This window comes from Pseudogymnoascus destructans (genome assembly GCF_001641265.1).
Source record: "Pseudogymnoascus destructans isolate 20631-21 unplaced genomic scaffold scaffold_22, whole genome shotgun sequence".
Classification (NCBI taxonomy): domain Eukaryota; kingdom Fungi; phylum Ascomycota; class Leotiomycetes; order Thelebolales; family Thelebolaceae; genus Pseudogymnoascus; species Pseudogymnoascus destructans.
Window position 1 is genome coordinate 529,224 of NW_020167541.1, and position 17,075 is coordinate 546,298.

General features: G+C 49.6%; 9 protein-coding genes across 9 annotated transcripts; 3 read left to right on the forward strand and 6 right to left on the reverse strand.

The window, feature by feature from the left end:
* The first annotated feature begins 656 nt into the window (after window positions 1-656).
* On the forward strand, window positions 657-1,593 carry VC83_07892 (uncharacterized protein). Its single transcript, XM_024471456.1, has one exon. The coding sequence runs from the start codon at window positions 967-969 to the stop codon at window positions 1,339-1,341; it is 375 nt and encodes a 124-aa protein (XP_024321099.1). The 5' UTR covers window positions 657-966; the 3' UTR covers window positions 1,342-1,593.
* A 210-nt stretch (window positions 1,594-1,803) lies between these two features.
* Window positions 1,804-2,407, reverse strand: VC83_07893 (uncharacterized protein). Its single transcript, XM_024471457.1, has one exon. The coding sequence runs from the start codon at window positions 2,326-2,328 to the stop codon at window positions 1,927-1,929; it is 402 nt and encodes a 133-aa protein (XP_024321098.1). The 5' UTR covers window positions 2,329-2,407; the 3' UTR covers window positions 1,804-1,926.
* Window positions 2,408-2,419: 12 nt separating this feature from the next.
* On the reverse strand, window positions 2,420-4,225 carry VC83_07894 (uncharacterized protein; the record flags this gene model as incomplete). The annotated part of the gene is made up of 3 exons (XM_024471458.1): window positions 3,609-4,225; window positions 3,337-3,558; window positions 2,420-3,285 (listed from the first exon to the last, which is right to left on the reverse strand). Exons 1-3 carry the CDS (start codon window positions 3,910-3,912, stop codon window positions 2,420-2,422), a joined length of 1,392 nt encoding a protein of 463 aa, XP_024321097.1. The 5' UTR covers window positions 3,913-4,225.
* Window positions 4,226-4,964: 739 nt separating this feature from the next.
* On the reverse strand, window positions 4,965-6,979 carry VC83_07895 (uncharacterized protein; the record flags this gene model as incomplete). The annotated part of the gene is made up of 4 exons (XM_024471459.1): window positions 4,965-6,304; window positions 6,359-6,530; window positions 6,588-6,655; window positions 6,721-6,979. 4 exons carry the CDS (start codon window positions 6,977-6,979, stop codon window positions 5,643-5,645), a joined length of 1,161 nt encoding a protein of 386 aa, XP_024321096.1. The 3' UTR covers window positions 4,965-5,642.
* Window positions 6,980-7,929: 950 nt separating this feature from the next.
* Window positions 7,930-9,246, forward strand: VC83_07896 (uncharacterized protein; the record flags this gene model as incomplete). The annotated part of the gene is made up of 3 exons (XM_024471460.1): window positions 7,930-8,034; window positions 8,089-8,688; window positions 8,800-9,246. The coding sequence occupies 3 exons, from the start codon at window positions 7,930-7,932 to the stop codon at window positions 9,244-9,246; spliced, it is 1,152 nt and encodes a 383-aa protein (XP_024321101.1).
* A 208-nt stretch (window positions 9,247-9,454) lies between these two features.
* Window positions 9,455-11,334, reverse strand: RPA49 (DNA-directed RNA polymerase I subunit rpa49). The gene is made up of 3 exons (XM_024471461.1): window positions 11,035-11,334; window positions 10,616-10,944; window positions 9,455-10,566 (listed from the first exon to the last, which is right to left on the reverse strand). The coding sequence occupies exons 1-3, from the start codon at window positions 11,174-11,176 to the stop codon at window positions 9,694-9,696; spliced, it is 1,344 nt and encodes a 447-aa protein (XP_024321095.1). The 5' UTR covers window positions 11,177-11,334; the 3' UTR covers window positions 9,455-9,693.
* A 605-nt stretch (window positions 11,335-11,939) lies between these two features.
* VC83_07898 (uncharacterized protein) lies at window positions 11,940-12,979 on the reverse strand (the record flags this gene model as incomplete). Its single annotated transcript, XM_024471462.1, has 3 exons — window positions 11,940-11,946; window positions 11,999-12,068; window positions 12,859-12,979. 3 exons carry the CDS (start codon window positions 12,977-12,979, stop codon window positions 11,940-11,942), a joined length of 198 nt encoding a protein of 65 aa, XP_024321094.1.
* Window positions 12,980-13,199: 220 nt separating this feature from the next.
* On the forward strand, window positions 13,200-15,778 carry MEK1 (Meiosis-specific serine/threonine-protein kinase mek1; the record flags this gene model as incomplete). The annotated part of the gene is made up of 6 exons (XM_024471463.1): window positions 13,200-13,257; window positions 13,305-13,699; window positions 13,747-13,974; window positions 14,021-14,067; window positions 14,112-14,402; window positions 14,449-15,778. 6 exons carry the CDS (start codon window positions 13,200-13,202, stop codon window positions 15,536-15,538), a joined length of 2,109 nt encoding a protein of 702 aa, XP_024321093.1. The 3' UTR covers window positions 15,539-15,778.
* Window positions 15,779-15,853: 75 nt separating this feature from the next.
* VC83_07900 (uncharacterized protein) lies at window positions 15,854-16,556 on the reverse strand. The gene is made up of 2 exons (XM_024471464.1): window positions 16,353-16,556; window positions 15,854-16,266 (listed from the first exon to the last, which is right to left on the reverse strand). The coding sequence occupies exons 1-2, from the start codon at window positions 16,439-16,441 to the stop codon at window positions 15,918-15,920; spliced, it is 438 nt and encodes a 145-aa protein (XP_024321025.1). The 5' UTR covers window positions 16,442-16,556; the 3' UTR covers window positions 15,854-15,917.
* Between the last annotated feature and the right edge of the window lie 519 nt (window positions 16,557-17,075).

The following is a 17,075-nucleotide window of genomic DNA, read 5'->3' on the forward strand; positions in this document are numbered from 1 at the left end:
TAACAGTGATGTATTAAGGCACCTGGGATTAATGTGTTTGTCTTTAGAGTTATTAACCTGGTGCATAAATTCAAGCTCTAGTATTAAAAGCGGAGGAGACCGTGCTGGGGAAGTTGCACCTTGGTGGGTGCCTTGTTTACATTTTGAACTTTACCCAACTTTAGTTCGTTATGAAACAACTCGGTCATCCCTTCCCTCACGTGTGTATCCAAGACTCCGATAAGCTTGCCGTGGTGCTGACAAAATGGTATGTTAATGAAAGCAGCACTTGGAGTAACTATGCTAATTACCAGTGTGCAGGAGGAAAATACCAATGTGCAAGAGGAAGATACAAATGTGAAGGAGGAAGATACCAATGTGAAGGAGGAAGATACCAATGTGAAGGAGGAAGATACCGTGAAGGAGGAAGATACCGTGAAGGAGGACGATACAGTGAAGGAGGAAGATACCAATGTGAAGGAGGACGATACCAATGTGCAGGAGGACGATACCGTGAAGGAGGACGATACCAATGTAAAGGAGGACGATACCAATGTGCAGGAGGAAGATACCAATGTGCAGGAGGGAGATACCAATGTGAAGGAGGAAGATACCGTGGAGGAGGACGATACCAATGCGACAAAGCACCTGCCCCGCGATACACCTCTACGCGTACTCGCTGATATTTCCACAAGGTCCCTCGAAAGCAGCGACAAGTTTTAAGAGGTCCGCAATCTTTTAGATAAAGTCATTCCCGTAATTTTCAGGGATCCTGCCAATTCCGACGACACCTACGTACCAGTTGGCGTGAACCTCTTGGCAATTGAGATTAGAGGCCGACACACATTCGCTATCTTCGACGCTTACCACGATGACTACAATTTCCTTACCGCCCATGAGGTGGAGAAAAATCAGCTCCCTGTATATCGCGTGAGGATCAAGAAGCGCGGTATACCATGGGTAGGAAGGGCGCCAAATTTCGATGAGATGATCAATGGGATAGTATCCGAGCTGCATAGGTTGAATGGGTATGAAGTGGAGCCGCCTTATATTCGAGACTACGTGCATGGGCCAATCATGTCTCGTGATCCAAGGGGTTTGAAGATGGCAGTTCCAAAAGAGACAGCGAGCAAAGAGGCAGAAGAGGAAGAAGTTCAGACTAAAGTAGCAGAAGTGAAAGAGGAAAAACTGTCGGACGAGGCAGAAGTTGAGGGGAAAGTTGCAGAAGAGAAAGAAGCCGAGGAAAAAGTGTCGGACGAGGCAGAAGTCGAGGGGAAAGTGGTAGAAGAGAAAGAAGTTGAGGAGGGGAGACTGGCAGAAGAGAAAGAAGCCGATAAAAAATTGTCAGACGAGGCAGCTTAAAGAGAGTTGCAACACAAATGGGTTCTAAAGGAGCCAAACGTAGTGTGGTAAAGGAACACGCAGCAAAATGTGGCACATTTTATACCCCTCAAGTTGGCTGGGAAGCAAAGCTGTTACTACTAAATCACAAGATTAATGGCAAGGATGGTTAACTAACGACAAGAATTGTGCGCCTGTACTGAAAGTGGCGGATTGTCACTGATACGCTCTATACCCCATGAGCTCAGCATGGAGATAGAGAGGTTTCGGAACTTGAGTTGTGGTGTTACCACTCGTGGATATTTCATTCCTCTTGTAAGAGCTATGGACCAGGTTCACAGAGGGTTTACACACACACAAATTACATGAAAATGCAACTCTACCATTCGCTCTCTGGCTCACACTGCTGCATATGATACCAAGACTTTACATGTAACCCAGTCAATTCCAGCTACGGAAGGGCCACATTACTTCCTCCATCCCCTTCCCCGATTTTCAAATCTACAAATGCCCAATCCATGTCTCCAAAACGCCATAACTACAGAAACCCAACCACCCACCCCAACAAACCAATCATCACATCTTCCCCGGCCACTGCTACACGCACTACGCCGCACTCAACGGACTGGCCGCATTCCTCCCCGCAGCATCCTGTCCTCTAAACTCAAACGGCCTCCTCTCCCCCTCAAACCCCTCATCACGCAACCTCGTCCTCGACTCGCTTCTCCCCATCCTCGGTCGACTCCCGCTCCTCCTCCTCCCCCTATCCTGCCTCACACCCTCCTCAGCAACACCGCTCTCCTCACCATTCTCAGCACGCGGTAACAACTTCGCCGCTAGCTCCCGCAGACTCGCGTTCCGAGATAAGGGCACGGGACCATCAGAATTCACAGCGCTGATGGGCACAGATGCCGGGACAGGAACGGTGTTTGTGCTGGAAGTGGAGATGCCGAGGCCGATGAAGGAGCGCATATCCATTGTGTCCCGGCGCGGAGCTGGGATGGGCATCGCGATGATGGGGACGGTTTGTTTGTCGAGGCGCTGGAGGGGTGGTTGGGGGAGGGGTTGTGTGGGGGGTGGTGCGAGGTGGGGGGCGTAGTCACGGGGGTTGTAGGTCGGGAGGGGGATGGGGGTCTGTGGTTGTGGGGGGCTGTTGGGTAGGAAGGTGGGGAAGGGGCGGAGGGGGGGAGAAGGTGGTTGATGTGGAGAGGATGGAGGAGGCGCGGCCGGGGCGGTTGAAGTGCATGTAGGTTGAGAATGAGGAGCGGGGGTTGTATGGCGCTTGTGTAGGTTGAGTTGGGGCCGAGGGATATTGGGAGGCTGCGATGACGGAGTTCATGCGGAGAGGGTTTGGAGGGCCTGCTGGTGCCTGTGGTGGTGCCGGTGCCTGTGTGGGCAGTGGGGTGATAGCACGCATGCCTACTGGCGCAGCGGCTAGAGTCAGCGGTTCTGGTGACCCGACTAAACTTGATCTGCCAGATGATATACTCGAAAACTTCGTGTAGGCGCTGGCTGGTGGGCTCGCGCTGCGGTTAACACCGTCTAGAGTAATAATTTGATCATTCCAGGATTCAGAAACTGGCTCGGCTTTATAGTTCGAGTACGGCGCGGGAATAGGCTCAGATTTATATGAGTAGGCGCCATCCGTGGGGGGGCTGATGCCGCTCGAGCCATAGCGGTGGTCGTAATGGGAATTTAATTTGGGGGAATTGCGGATACGGCGCAATTTGAAGCAGTAGATAAACGTGGCAGCGGCAATGATGATAGCTACAAGCACACAAGCAACCGTAATGCCCGCTTTGGCACCAGTGCTAAGGCCATTTGAGGAGGTAGAAGATTCTTTGGCGGGGTTGAAAGGGGCTGAGGTGATATTGACAGGGTACCCAGAAAAGACGGAGCCATCGAGGCCGATGAGAGATGATTGTGATGGGTGTTGGTTGCAACCAGCTTCGAGAGCAGTGAGGACTAATACTGTCAGTTTTGCAAAATGGGGGCGATTTTGGATGAACTACTAACAGTTTGTCACATATATATTGCCCACCATATGCATCATGCATGTGTAGCAGACCGGCTTCCAGTGTGCAAAGCCCGAGCTGTCCGCTGTGCAGTAATCGAAAATATCTCCTGCCTCCACACTTTCATTCCCTGCACTGAGTGGTTTGGAAAGCGGGTTACACGTCGATTCGACCATGCAAGGGCCGCTCAATGTCTCGGCGTTGTTGGTTCCAAAAAAGCACCCTATCCCAAAATTAGTAAACGAAAGTCATAGGTGACATTCCCGTACTCACAGTCAGAGGCGAATCTCAAATTATAGATGAACCACATTTGATCATTATCGGTATCGGTGCCAAAGCTGCTCCCCTGCAGGCAATTCAGGCATTCCTCGAACTGCTGTCCTTTCTTGGAAGTGTAGTCTTCGTCATTGCATACGATGTCTCCCTCGTGCGTGCCTGAAAGCGACTGATCTGATGTGGAGCCACCATCGACACACACGGTGGTGCATGGCGAGTTGGGCGTTATTCGTAGCGCAGATGCGAAGGTAACGGCGAAGAGAAGAAGTACAAATCCGACCCTAAAGAATGGCAAGGCCATCTCAGCAAAGAGATAGGGCGATGTTCATATGAGGCTCCAGGCAAAGTAATTCGTCAAAGGGAGACTGGCTCCAATATAATGGAAGTCGAGGATCGTTGCCAGCGTCGTCGTGAGGAGAGGATGAAAAAATAAGTAGTAGAAAGGAGAAAGAAAGCTAAGTTCTTTCAAATGAAAGTCCAACACCAGTGATCCTACACGGCTCTCGAAGAAAGGGAACCTCAATGCCTGAAAGCCATCAAATATGCAAAAGGAAACAAAGCGAAAGGAAACAGCAGAGCTACAGACTATATCTTAGCTCGCACACCTACCACGCTGTCCCAAGGTTACCCGCAGGCCCGCAAGCATCATCCACCTACCTTATGTGAGGGCTTCCGTCAGGGTCTCCCATTGGCAGGCCGTCGTCCGTCTTTGTGCTGGATATGGAGACAGCTGGTCTAGTCCCCGTCGAAGTGGAGAGAAAGCAATTTATCACTCATTGCTGTTTCGTGGGATATGCCACCTCCAATAGAGGAGGCCATATGCATTGGCCTGGATATAGGCGCCGTGGGCCGCAGATGTAGCGCCCTAGCGTGCGTATGGGGTCAGCGATAGGCCTCCTCCTGTCATGTCATCGTGGTGATGTTTATGATGTTGAGAGCTGCAGCATATTCTTCACCGTTTGAGCTGGAGGATGCAGACAAAGTGAAATTCCGATTCTCCTCTTCAATCTGTCTGTCTTCCAGTAAATCATAACTTCACAATTGTCCTATTGCTCATTTCCGTGTTCTTTGTTCATTCCAAAGGGAATGTTCGACGTACATTCCGCGTCCATCCCCACACGCACCAGATAAGCAGCTGCCCCCCCACGATACTAAGCGAAGCCACTCACTTCGCATCATAAGCGCTCAACCCAGCTCCACGATCATCTACACGCTCTCATTCGTCCACCACTATAACACCACCTCCCTGTAAACGCTCTTCAGCGGAGACAATTGTCCAATATCGAATCAGGACTCACGTGAATGGGGTGATGATGCCGTACAGAGTAAGCCTTGGACCTGCCAACTTCCAGGATCAGCATTGCCAATGAACGACAAACTCCACCTAGAATTATTGCTGGGCTAAGGGCGCCTACGGGAGCCCCTTCGTGAAATTGGCATTTGGCTGGCGGCTAGTGGTTGCCATATTACGGAGGCTGTTGGGCTTCTCGTGGGTTAAGCGCGGCGAAGAGGAATGGAGCAAGTGTTCTGTTGGTCTCCTTCTATTTGCCGCGGGTATTCATGTCGGATGGAATTGCCAACAACTGGTCGTATATTTGGATTCACTTTCTTACGCGCTTGTTGGTTTTGTTTCCATCTTTAGGTCGTGTGGGTTTGCCACGTTGCTCATGGTGTTGGTAAACTTCATTGGCTTCCTATTATAGACCAGGAAAAGCGCTGGTCACTGAAGTTAATGTCACATTACAGGCCAGGGAACAGGTGATCATTAGAGTCAACGAAGACTTCATCAACTTCAAACTATAGACCAGGAAAAGCGAAGATCACTGAAGTCGATGAGAACTTTGATGGATAATAGTGGCACAGCGTTTACTACCGACGATTATTACGAGCCTGACTGGCTGAATTCTCCACACCCATTACTCCATTATGAAACAAATCATAAAAAGACCCCGGGTCTCCTAAAAACCCTAGCCTCCAGCAGGCAAACCATTCCCATATCCAACATAAAACCCTCTTCTCTCACCACCTCTCCTACTGTCTCGCCCTCGGCGGCGGCGGAGGCATACCCATCGACGACGAAACCGTGAACCCCCTTGTCGCCGCCTCCATCGCCCATTCCTTATGCAGCCTCTGGTCCTCCTGCTCCTTATCGACTGGCGTCACCACGCTCGCAACCTTCTTCATCTCATACCCTTGCTGCTGCGGCCACTCCCACTGCTGCGGCGCCACCGCGTCCCTCGCGCTGACGGGGCTGTTATACTGACTCGAGTACGGCGAGAAGCCGTTCTTGTCATTCAGATACGCGTTAGCGGACATGGGACTCTCCTCCTGCACGCCGCTCATGTTCGACTCCCACTTGGTGGTTACGCGGGGCGCGGGCAGCACGCGGTTCGTCGAGCCGAAGCCGGTGTACCCCTCTGCCCCGCGCTGGCGTTCGGCGATTCTGGTGCGGCGGCGTCGCTTGCCGCAGCAGACGATTGTGATGCCGATTAAAGCGAGCAGGACACAGATCCCGGCAATGGCGATGCCGATGCGGGTCCCGAGGGACATGGTTGGGGAGTTAGATGTGGCTTCAGAGTCGGCGTGGCTCCTAAAGTCCAGGGGGTTGACGTAGTCTCCGCTAAAGAGGTCCTTGTGCAGGGGGAGTGGAGCGCCGTTTTGGATAGCACAGCCTGCGAGGATAGTGATGAAGTCTAATGTGCGGTTAGTATCATATATTTTCCGTCGCTAGCTAAGGTCAGGCTTACAGTTTGATAGGTATGTTTGGTCGCCTTGTCGGATACAATCCTTGCATCTATTTATTATTACCTCCGACGGAAGCGTGTTAGGGCAGTAATCGTATGTGGTAATATTGGGAGATAGGCCTTGGTATTGGAGATTGCCCTGGAAGGGTTCGCATGCCCGACTTGTGAGGCACGGCTAACGAATTTATCAGTATATGCAGTAGGAGATTCAAGGTTCGACAAAAAAGCTCACTGTATTCTGCACACTCGAGTTGCCCGGAAACCCCCACATACAACTACTCATTGCATAGCGAAGGTTATCTTTGAAATTACAAGTCAGCACCGAGACATCCATCTACACGAGAGAGTGATAGAAGGATGCTTACAGAGTACCCATTTCAGGTCTGTATCTCCCGTTTTGGGGTCCATCGCAGTGCTTGTCATTTGGCACGATATGCATTTCGAGAATACCTGGCCTTTGGTCGTGTTCAAATCTGCTTGGGTGCAGAGGATCTCAGAGTTTGTCGTCGACGTAACATCTCCACATAGCGACGCACATGGCGACGATGGAACTGTTCGTATGGCCGCGCTCTGTCCGACGAATCCAGCTGCCACTATCGCCGTCGACGGAATGAAAAGACGCATGGCTAAAATATCAAATGGGTATCTCGCAAATAGTAACGAGGGTATGAGTGGTATGGAGCGGTTGTGATGCTGGTCCAGTAACGAGCGGGACTGGTAGCTCGACGTCTATCTTGACCAGGAAGAGATGGGACAATATGCCATTACCTTGAGCATCAAGAAACCTAAGACAGACACCATGAAGACAGAAGAAGTTCTATATACCTCTCATCCCATCACCTACCTGGACTCATCTGTATCTCGCACAAGTGCAACACCAACGCGGTAGCGTAAACAGGAACCCTCCCACAAGATTCGATCAATATAATATCCACCAGAACGGTCACCCCACGAAAACCAACGCGCATTGGCCAGTGCCGACCCCATCACACTCCTTTCTCATGCAGGGGACCATCGGTGCGACTTGCCCGATGGCAATCCCGCCGCCCGATTGGCTTGGCTGGAAGCTTGGCGGCCTCGATCGCTGTCAACGGTGATGACGGTGATGAGATGACGGCGGCCCCCAATGAGAAAGCGACGGGACGAGGCACAACACCCGTTGTTTAGTGTTGTTTAGTGGGCGAGCCTGCGATCGGGCCGGAGACAAATGCTACTTCTCACCTGTGGCTCCGACGGTGGCTGCGACACGCTCGATTGAGACGTCTCGTCTGGATAAACTGCCGCCGGTATGAGACCTGTCGCCGTGTAACAGGGTGAATCAGGGTAAGATGCGCGGCGCGTTGTGTCCTGTGCGATTTGGTTGCCCAGACCCGCTAATACAAATCCATAAATGTAGGGATCCCATATGGATTGTACGTACCTCATGGATACTCCAACCACCTCCATTCACACACCGTATACACGACCACCAGCGATACCCAGCAGCTTGCACTAAGGGGTTTTTGCGATGACTGTGACTAGCGAGTAATTTGTATATTTGATCGTCGGCGTCGTGGGCCTTGGAGAGAGGGGAGATGGCGGTCGTCAACTTTCATCCGCGGACGCCGTGGGCCATTGCACTGACGGTGCTGTTTCTGATATGGACCGTCAAGTTGCTGCAAGCACCCGCAGTAACCCATGTACGAGAATCTGCCTACCCGATCTATAGACGGCGAAATCTAACATTGGAGCAGTTGCAGCCTGCCAGTCCGGTACCAGCAGTTGCAAAAGAGGCCCCGATAGTCAACCCCTCTATACCCAAACCGCCGTTGCCCTCGGAGGCCACGAACATCCAAGGAGGAGGAGCGCATGTCGCAGCACCGAACTCGGAGAAGGAAGCTGCCGTAGAGGCGTCGGCGAAAGCAAAAGAAGCCACAGCTGCTTCCACCAAAGCTGCGATCCCACAACCTACCGCCGCGAAGGGTCCATCAGCCTCTCCCACCGATAGACCCTTGATCCTCTACGCCTACAGCGAAACCCCGAACGCCCGCACAAACCTAATCTTCTTCCTGGCGCATGGCCTCCATCAGAATGCCGACTTCGTGTTTGTCATGAATGGCGAATCCGACGCTACTGCTCTCATCCCCAGCAAGTCGAATATCCGAATCGTGCAGCGCGAGAATGATTGCTACGACCTTGGCGCCCACGCGGATGTTCTCACAAAGGACGATTTCTATAAAGCGTATCAGAGGTTTATCCTCATGAATGCTAGTATTCGTGGTCCATTTTTGCCAGTGTGGTCGTCGGGATGCTGGAGCGACATGTATCTGGGGAAGATTACAGATAAGGTCAAGGTTCGTCAACGGCTATCTACTTTTCTCCCTGGCCTCAATATTCAGACATAGTTCTGGCAGCTGCAGCTACACATCCTTACCTAACAAGAGAACCTCACTAACACCACCCAGCTCGTCGGCATGACAGGCAACTGCCAACCCATCTTCCACGTCCAATCCATGATCTGGGCCACCGACCGCACAGGCATCGAGCTCCTCCTCCACCCCCCCGCGGACCCCAAGCTCCCCGCCAACAAACAAGAAGTCGGCATCAACTCGTGTTTCCACACCTGGGAGACGGCCGTCCACGCCGAGGTCTACGCTACCCAGATCATCCTGGCTGCGGGCTACGAGGCGTCGGTCATGATGTCTGCGTTCCACGCTAAGAGGACGTTTGTTGAGGACTGTGATAAGGGCGGGAATGGTGATGCGCTGTGGAATGGGAAGTATTATGGTACGAATGTGCATCCGTATGAGACAGTGTTTATGAAGTCGAATCGCGATATTGATCCTATACTCATGACGCGCTTAACGGAGTGGACGGATGGGGGTGGGTATAGTAGTTATGACCACTGTTGAGGAGGCGTTGTACGATGTGTGTGTATATATAATGGGATTTAGCTTGGGATTGGGACATGGATGGCATTATGAACGGCCAGGCGTCCTTGTATGATTTTATGGTGGCAATCAGGCTCGCCACACACAGGGGGGAAAGCGGCGCTTACATAGTGGAGAGCGAATAAGACGTTGCTAGGCAATCTGATGTCTCTTCGCCCACAATGAGAGGGCTTAATCAATCGTACTTGCTTCCTTTTTGATGACGTGAGATTATGGTGAAGTCAATAAGCTTCTGGCTTTCTTGCCGCCAGAAGTTTAACGAGCAGTTAGAGCATGAAATTGTGATACCAGGACGAAGCGCTAACTGCCTCATGAGATGGAACATCAACAGTACGAATTGTATGTAAAGCTACACCTAATGATAATACCACTCTCAATTTCAGTACCATACGCCAAACACAACATCCCCTACTTCCTCGCAAACTTCGCCTTCGGGAACTCCAACGGCAGCCGCAACCTCGCAAACTTGTGCTGCATAGCAGCCGCCTTGTCCAACCCCAACCTCTTCTTCTCCCCCTCATTCGCCGCCATGATCCTCGCCCCAATCTCCGAAAAGTACGTCTGCATCTGCTTCCCCTCCAGCTTCAGGTCCTCGCGCAGGTCATACACATCGACCTCGAAGTTATCCACGATCAGCGCCAGGGCGCACACATTCGTGATCAGCAGATCCATCTGGAACTTCGACATCATGCCGTGATCCGAGAACTTGCGCTGGATGTTCCCCGCCACCGCCTCCGGGATGCCGGGCATGGCCTTGCGCAGCTCATCCTTTTTGGGGAGCGCGCGCACGCCGCGGCGGGGGGTGGTGGCGCCGTAGAACTCGAGGATGGCGAGGAGGTAGCGGAGGACTTTGAGTTTTTGGACGCTTGAGGAGGCGAGCTGGATGCGGTCGGACACGAATTTGGAGCTGGTGATGATTTGCTCCTTAGCTTTGACGGCGTCTTGCCATTCCTTGACGGGGATCACTTTCATGGTCTCGGTGCCGACGAGGTAGTCGATGGTGTAGACGTCCTTGGGGCTCTCGGCGTCGAGGTTCGCACGTGGGCGGGGTTTCGACTCGTCTACGACCGTTTGGAGTTCTTCTGTCGTGGCCATTCCTGATGTGACTTCAGCCATGTTGCGGAGCATAGCTGCTGTGACGGCATCGTGCTTGACTGGCTCGGTATGCTCAGCAGCAGTTCTGGGTTTGGAGATGGCGTTCTCCGTAAGAGATGCAATAGCCTTCTTCGACTTCTTCGTTCCGAATGTTTGGCCGAGGTCGTTTCGCAATTCTCTCATATTCTATTCTTGTAAGTATTTGCATATAGCGTAGTATCGCAAAGTAACATACCTTGTAGTCTCCCTTCTCCGCAAATGCTTCTGGTGCAGCATTCTGTGCTCTTACAATCCCTCTTACGGTCATTTTCCTCGACTCAATAACTTGGAGGCCACCCGTCGCTGGGTCATAGACACCAATGTAGTGCTTTAATAAACTGTCTGTGCCGCCCGCCTCTTCCTCCCTACCAACATAATCGATTGCTGGGTGTTCTGAGGACTCAATTAAGAGTTCGTCGGTGGCTATCGATCCGCTCTGGCCTGGCCGTTGAGGGGCATTGCCGCGGCGCTTGGTGTATGGTTTGAGTGACAACGACTTGTCGAAAGCGAGGCCAGGAGTAGCAGCTAAATATTGTAAGCATTGTTCAGTATAATAGTTGCATGAGGAGCTGGCCAATTTTTACAGCGACGAGAAAGAAAATAATCTTTACACACCTACGATAGGCGCCCAATCGTCGGTATTTTGGACGACGGTTACTGTGACTTCAGATGCCCCAGGAGTTTCCACAGCGACTTTTTTGCTCGACTTCTTTGAGCCATCTGCATTTCTCTTGCGTTTCTTGGTAGGTTCCGACATGGTGTCTTGTGTTGCGGAAATATACTCGAGAAACAGCCTCGTCGATACCTTTGCACAGCGATATGGGGTTCAACTTTTTTTTGTGCCAAGGGCGGTGAAGCAAGCTTGGTTGACGGGCTTCCTCACACGACCAAAGACCCTCCAACCACACACAAATGTAGTTTACTGACGAGAAGGAATTGAACGAGAAATGCAACTCTACGAAGTTATTAAATATCCATTCAGCTATATATTTAGTTATAGATTTGCAACTGATTTAATTGAAGGGCCAGAAATTATATGTTCGCTGTTATTTTCGCTGTGTTTATGATCATTCCGTGACCGAATCATGACGTGTCGCCCACCAGCACCGTATTTACAGCTCGAGGAATTCAAATACAATTAAAATCAGATTTTGAAGCAAAACTTCTTATTTCATTGGTTTTGTAGCATGTTTGAAGTTAATGGGTTCCAGCATCGTAATCGGCAGCCTTGTCACCACAACTCAGGTATGTTTATAAACATCGGCTTGTACTCGACAATGAGTTGACCAGATCCATTCTTCCACCGGTCCTTCCACCACATGCTGATAGTACGCGTCATCAAGCGTTCTTGTCCTAGAACACCCTGCCCCCAATTGCACAAATTGTCCAAACGGTTGTTGGTGGAATGCTGGAATAGGATTTCGATGTCGATGCGGGAGATGGCGAAACTTTCAGGTCATCTTGTCATCGTGGGCGAACTCGCTGGCAGCCAAGTCTGAGATCGAGTAGGAGCGAATTGTTTACTTGCTGCAGAGGTTGTTAGAAGCTTGTCCATAGCTATAATCAGCGGGAAACTTACGATCTGGCACGAGTCTTGCGGCGCTTACGCTTCAAGCGCCGAGTGCGCTTTTTTCTCCACTTAGCACGCACTGGAAGGAGCTGTTAGCTTTATCAATGTAGCAATTGGGGTTGTAAAACGTACTCTTGTGAGAATTATGCTATTGAAGTTGATGGTGAAGGAGGAAAGATGTTGTGGTGAGAAGCGAGTGTTGATAATTGAGCGTCTCGCTAGCGCCGAATTGACAAGCGATAGGTCTTGCCCTACGCGGTTGCATCACGTGATAGTATATATCGTAATGGGCTGTTCCAGCTGTCAAACTCGACAGTGTCTAAACGAGAAGTAGCGGACAATCCACTGTACCTACATGTATGGCTTGGTAGTCACTGTAGACTGAAATTTCCGTGTTCTAATACTTTTTTACATAAACTCATTTACAGTTCCGGCGGTTTGAATATACATTTATAGATCGATCACGTGGTAAAACTATGTCATAACGATGTCATACATCCGTAAAGCTCATTACAGTGTCTGTACGAAAGAGTGGAAGTTAATAGTAGGCTTCCAGTCACTATGCCTACAAATGAAACAGTCCACTATACATTATGATTTGGCACATTCTATTCCTTCCTTTATATTCGCCGCCAGAGTGATTATCATATGGCACGTGACGTACAATACACCGTAATACTTTCACAGTGTCTACCCCTCCAGTAATAGTAAATAGCAACTATATTTACAAACTAGGCTTTCAGTAACTGTACGTCGAGATCAGACTTCCAGTAACTATCTATTAAAATTGTAATAATATGATATTTTCCCTCGTACGAGCTCATTCAGACATTTTGGAAGTTGGAGTGCTATGTGTCGCTTGTCCCCACTTGATTTTAGCTTTCCGTAGCGTCGTTCGTCTGGAGCTTTGACATTCGTAGCGTCTCCATCGTTCCTGACAACCATGGCAAGTGGCAGCTTGCTACCAAGATCACCATTCAGATCAGCCATTCTCAGTTTGTACCAATAAGGGAGTATTAAATTATTTCTCTACCTGTCATACGTGTTAAGGGTCATCCTCCCTTTCCATTTCTGTCCTTTCCTTCTCATTCTCGTAATCTCCCCAGACGTCCACCCACTGAACCACTCAAGACCTTTTTCACCTTTTCCATACAACGCTCATTTCCATACCATCAGCCCATTCTCAGTTTCATTACTTACGTCCAGCACAATGGCTGCCAGCCTCGTGTTCCGCTCGAAAAAGGACGACAGTGGTAGCTCTGACCAGAGTAGGCGTTCTACTCCACTTAACATATTCTCTGTCTGATATCTCTAGCAATCAATATACAGTTATATCCTGGCAAAGAGTTCACCGTGAAGCGCACACCTGATGACCAGTCATCCTCCCATAACCTCGCCACTTTCGTGAACGGGCGCAACAGCTTAAACATTGACTCAGGACTGGTCTCAAAGAACCACTTCCGCATTTACGGCATTCAATATGAAGATGCCGACGGGATAGAGTCGATGTTTTATTGCGAAGATTCAAGGTCTGCAAATGGGACTTACGTGAACAGAATGCTCATTGGGAGAAACGACAAGTCGAGCTGGCCCTTCCTCCTCAGCGATGGCGATAAAATCAAACTGAAGCCTGACTTCAGTTTCAAATTCAAACATCCTATCGAGAGGCAGAGAGAAGAAATGGATGCAATTCAGTTGGAAGAGACGGCGGTAGGTTTATATAGGGACCTTTTATTCGTTATCTAATTTTATCACAGTCGTTCGCGAAGCGGTATTCCATCACCGATCGACTTCTTGGAAGTGGTATTTGTGGCAAGGTATACCTGGCAACGGAAGTAGCAACGAAAAGACAGCTTGCATGCAAAGTAGTCAACCTCCGGGTGGCTGTAGTTGTCTCAGAAGATGACCAGGCACGAGAGCGGACAATGAGACTAGAAAGTCAAAGGCTCATACGTGAGATAGAGATTCTCACCAGGGTGAACCACGTATGCGAAATTCCACCTAGTCTATGGCAACGGCTAACCATTGTAGCCGAACATTGTGGCCATGAAAAAAGCTTTTCGCTCTGACAATAGTTTGTAAGTCCCCAAGATTTGTCGGTGCATCATAATCTGATCATTAGGTATCTATTCATGGAACTTGCTCCGGGTGGAGATCTATGCTCCTTCGTATCGGCAAACGGCGGACATCTGACGGACCTAGATACCCGGGTCATTTTAAGGCAACTTACCATTGCTGTACAGTATCTCCATTCGGTTGGGATTGTACATCGTGACATCAAACCCGAGAATATCCTGATGATGAACACGGCAGTTGGGTATCGTGTTGTCTTAACCGACTTTGGCTGTGCAGCAAACTTGCATGCGATGAGCAGAATGGAATCTTTGGTCGGAACCTTTGATTATGTTGCACCGTACGTGTTCCTGCATAAAGCACGACTCAATGCTAACAGCAACCAGGGAAGTCCATCGTACCGAGAGGTTAAATGGAACATCATATACCAAAGCTGTAGACATGTGGTCTCTCGGTATCGTGGCATTCTGCTTGTTGACTGGGGAATCGCTCGCTTCATACCTCGAGATGAAACATATCAGCCAGGAGGATATTACGGCGAGGCTTGACCAAATTCGGCCGGATCTTGAAGGCGTTACCGATCAAGCCAAGGACTTCTTGACAAAGCTCCTGGTGCTTGACCCCGCCCATCGAATGACTGCCGATGAAGCGATTGCGCATATCTGGTTCACCACCCCTTCAGAGCTTAACCGTGAGCTTGAACGTCTCTACAAGCGATCTATTGAAGGGTGGGTACCTCGGGGGGATATCTACCGTGCGGTCGAATGCATCCCTCGCAATGGATTATTGAGAGACATGATAAGGACCCCCTCAAGTCAGTTCCAGGCGAACTCCGATGAGCCGCATCAAGCATCCCAAAAAGAAATGCGCCGCTCTAGGAAACCGAGTGACTACACTGCATCAGTCTATTTTAGCCTCGATAAGCACACCCGTAAGCATTCGCATAGGCATCATCGTGGCAGAGAGGCAACACAGAGAAGTAAACAGCAGATCATCAATGCCCTCAATGAATCTGGGGAACTGTTCGTGAAGGATGGAGATGTCTCGTCATATACATCTCCAAGTCGCAAGCGTGCTCGCAGGTTACTCAAGAGGGTCCGAGACGTGCCGCCTACAGACCTTCTTGGGAAAGTGCCAGCAGCTGGCGCCAATTCACAGCGGTCTCAGTCTAAGAAATCCAGAAAGCTCAGCCAGTCCTCAAGCAATGCAGTCACTCGACCTGATTATGTGGATTCAAGTCAGACACAGCTTGAACAGCCCAGCCTCCTTACTGAAGAGGCATTGAGCATACTCCCTGGCTACGAAAGCAGGGCAACAAGAAGTCGCAGATGGTCCACGGAGGCGACGCACAATGGGTATGTACCGGACAGCTTTTATGACAGTCTTGCAGATGAGATGAAGGAATATTTCAAAGGCTCCCCTTATATGGAGGAATATTTGAAAAGCCGACATCTGATGCAACGTCAAGAGAAGTAGATCATTTCGGCTGGGACGAACTCGATAACTTGGCTGAATGGTCTATATTTGCTATTTTTGTTGTCGATTAGCTGGGCGGCTATACAAAGGGGGCAAATGTGGAATGGGAAGATACCTATTGCCGGGCTGTTGGTTGCAGAATGTGATGTTTTGTAGTGGATATGGATACAATTGGCTGAGCTGGCTGTATATATTTCCAATGCTAGAGCTTTGGAACGGAAATAATATATAAGATTTTGGGCTTGTTTCGTAACTTGCTGGTGACTTTGCTTGTTCACTTTGGAATATAAATTTAGGGCAAAAACTCCATATACCCAGTAAAACAATAAATAAATTCTATATACCCAGTTCCATCCCACGTGACCCGCCCAAGCCCAATCTAGAAACTCCCCCCGTTCTCATATGTGCCTAGCATGTCCGAGCCAGCCCCGACGACGAGCAATGGAAGCTCGTCATCGGGGCTGGCTTGGACACGCCAGGCACAGCCCTCCTCGGGACAAACGGCAGTTGCCCCGTCTTTGTCCCTCCTCTGGAGCCGCCAGGAGAACTTCTCCTTGACGGCCCAGTCGTCCAGGGCGCGGGACCAAGCGTCCAAGTCTAGGAACTTGCTACCGTCGACAGGGGCAGCGAGTTCGGCTAGGAGGCAGGGGCGGGGGAGGCGGGGGAGTTTGTGCCTCGCGCGAGGGCTTTCGAGGGGGGTTTCGAGGGGGTCGGAGGAGGGAGGGAGCCTGGGAGGTGTCAGCGGGGTTCTGTGGTGGAGGGGAGGAAGGGAAGGGGGAGGAGGTTTGGGGGTCTCAATTGACCCCCGACTTACCGTGCAATTGAGCTGGTATATTGCCAGCTCAATTGCTTCAAAAAGGCCATATGAGAGCATGTACTCTCAAATGAGAGTACGCCTCTCATTGGCTCGTTAACCTTTCCAAAGGAGGGTTACCCGCCGACTGGGTAGATGGAGTTTTCTTACCAGTTTACTGGGTATATCGAGTTTTTGCCCATAAATTTATCCAAACAATGGAGCTATTTTAAATTAAATATGACGTTTAACTTAACGTACATGTATAACGAACCGGCCAATCCATTTTACACCTTAAATCACGAATTTCATAACTTAATATCTCAACAACCCTTTAATAATAAGTTATAAAAATATGTACTTAGCCTTTTATAAGCATTTAAAGTACTCTATTTGATTTTTAAAGCAATTAGTATTGTAGTTATTAAGATATTGAGTTTTAGCCCCCACTTTTGACCTAATTCTTAGTATCTTAATAACTACAATACTAATTGCTTTAAAAATCAAATAGAGTACTTTAAATGCTTATAAAAGGCTAAGTACATATTTTTATAACTTATTATTAAAGGGTTGTTGAGATATTAAGTTATGAAATTCGTGATTTAAGGTGTAAAATGGATTGGCCGGTTCGCTTGTTTGGCCGGTTCGTTATACACGTACGTTAATATTTATAATATTTTATATAATATTCGTGTGAGGTCTAGTTTTCATCCCCCCCCCACAAATGAAGAAGCCCAGAATTAA

What these genes read in the sequence shown, in the direction of transcription:
- VC83_07892 (XM_024471456.1), top strand. Translation starts at nt 967, where the DNA reads ATGATCAATGGGATAGTATCCGAGCTGCATAGGTTGAATGGGTATGAA.
- VC83_07893 (XM_024471457.1), bottom strand. Translation starts at nt 2,328, where the DNA reads ATGCCCATCCCAGCTCCGCGCCGGGACACAATGGATATGCGCTCCTTC.
- RPA49 (XM_024471461.1), bottom strand. Translation starts at nt 11,176, where the DNA reads ATGTCGGAACCTACCAAGAAACGCAAGAGAAATGCAGATGGCTCAAAG. An exon ending in CGATTGGGCGCCTATCGTAG is followed by an intron (nt 10,945 to 11,034) that starts GTGTGTAAAGAT and finishes TACAATATTTAG; the next exon opens with CTGCTACTCCTGGCCTCGCT. An exon ending in CGGAGAAGGGAGACTACAAG is followed by an intron (nt 10,567 to 10,615) that starts GTATGTTACTTT and finishes TTACAAGAATAG; the next exon opens with AATATGAGAGAATTGCGAAA.
- VC83_07900 (XM_024471464.1), bottom strand. Translation starts at nt 16,441, where the DNA reads ATGAGAGGCGTACTCTCATTTGAGAGTACATGCTCTCATATGGCCTTT. An exon ending in TATACCAGCTCAATTGCACG is followed by an intron (nt 16,267 to 16,352) that starts GTAAGTCGGGGG and finishes GACACCTCCCAG; the next exon opens with GCTCCCTCCCTCCTCCGACC.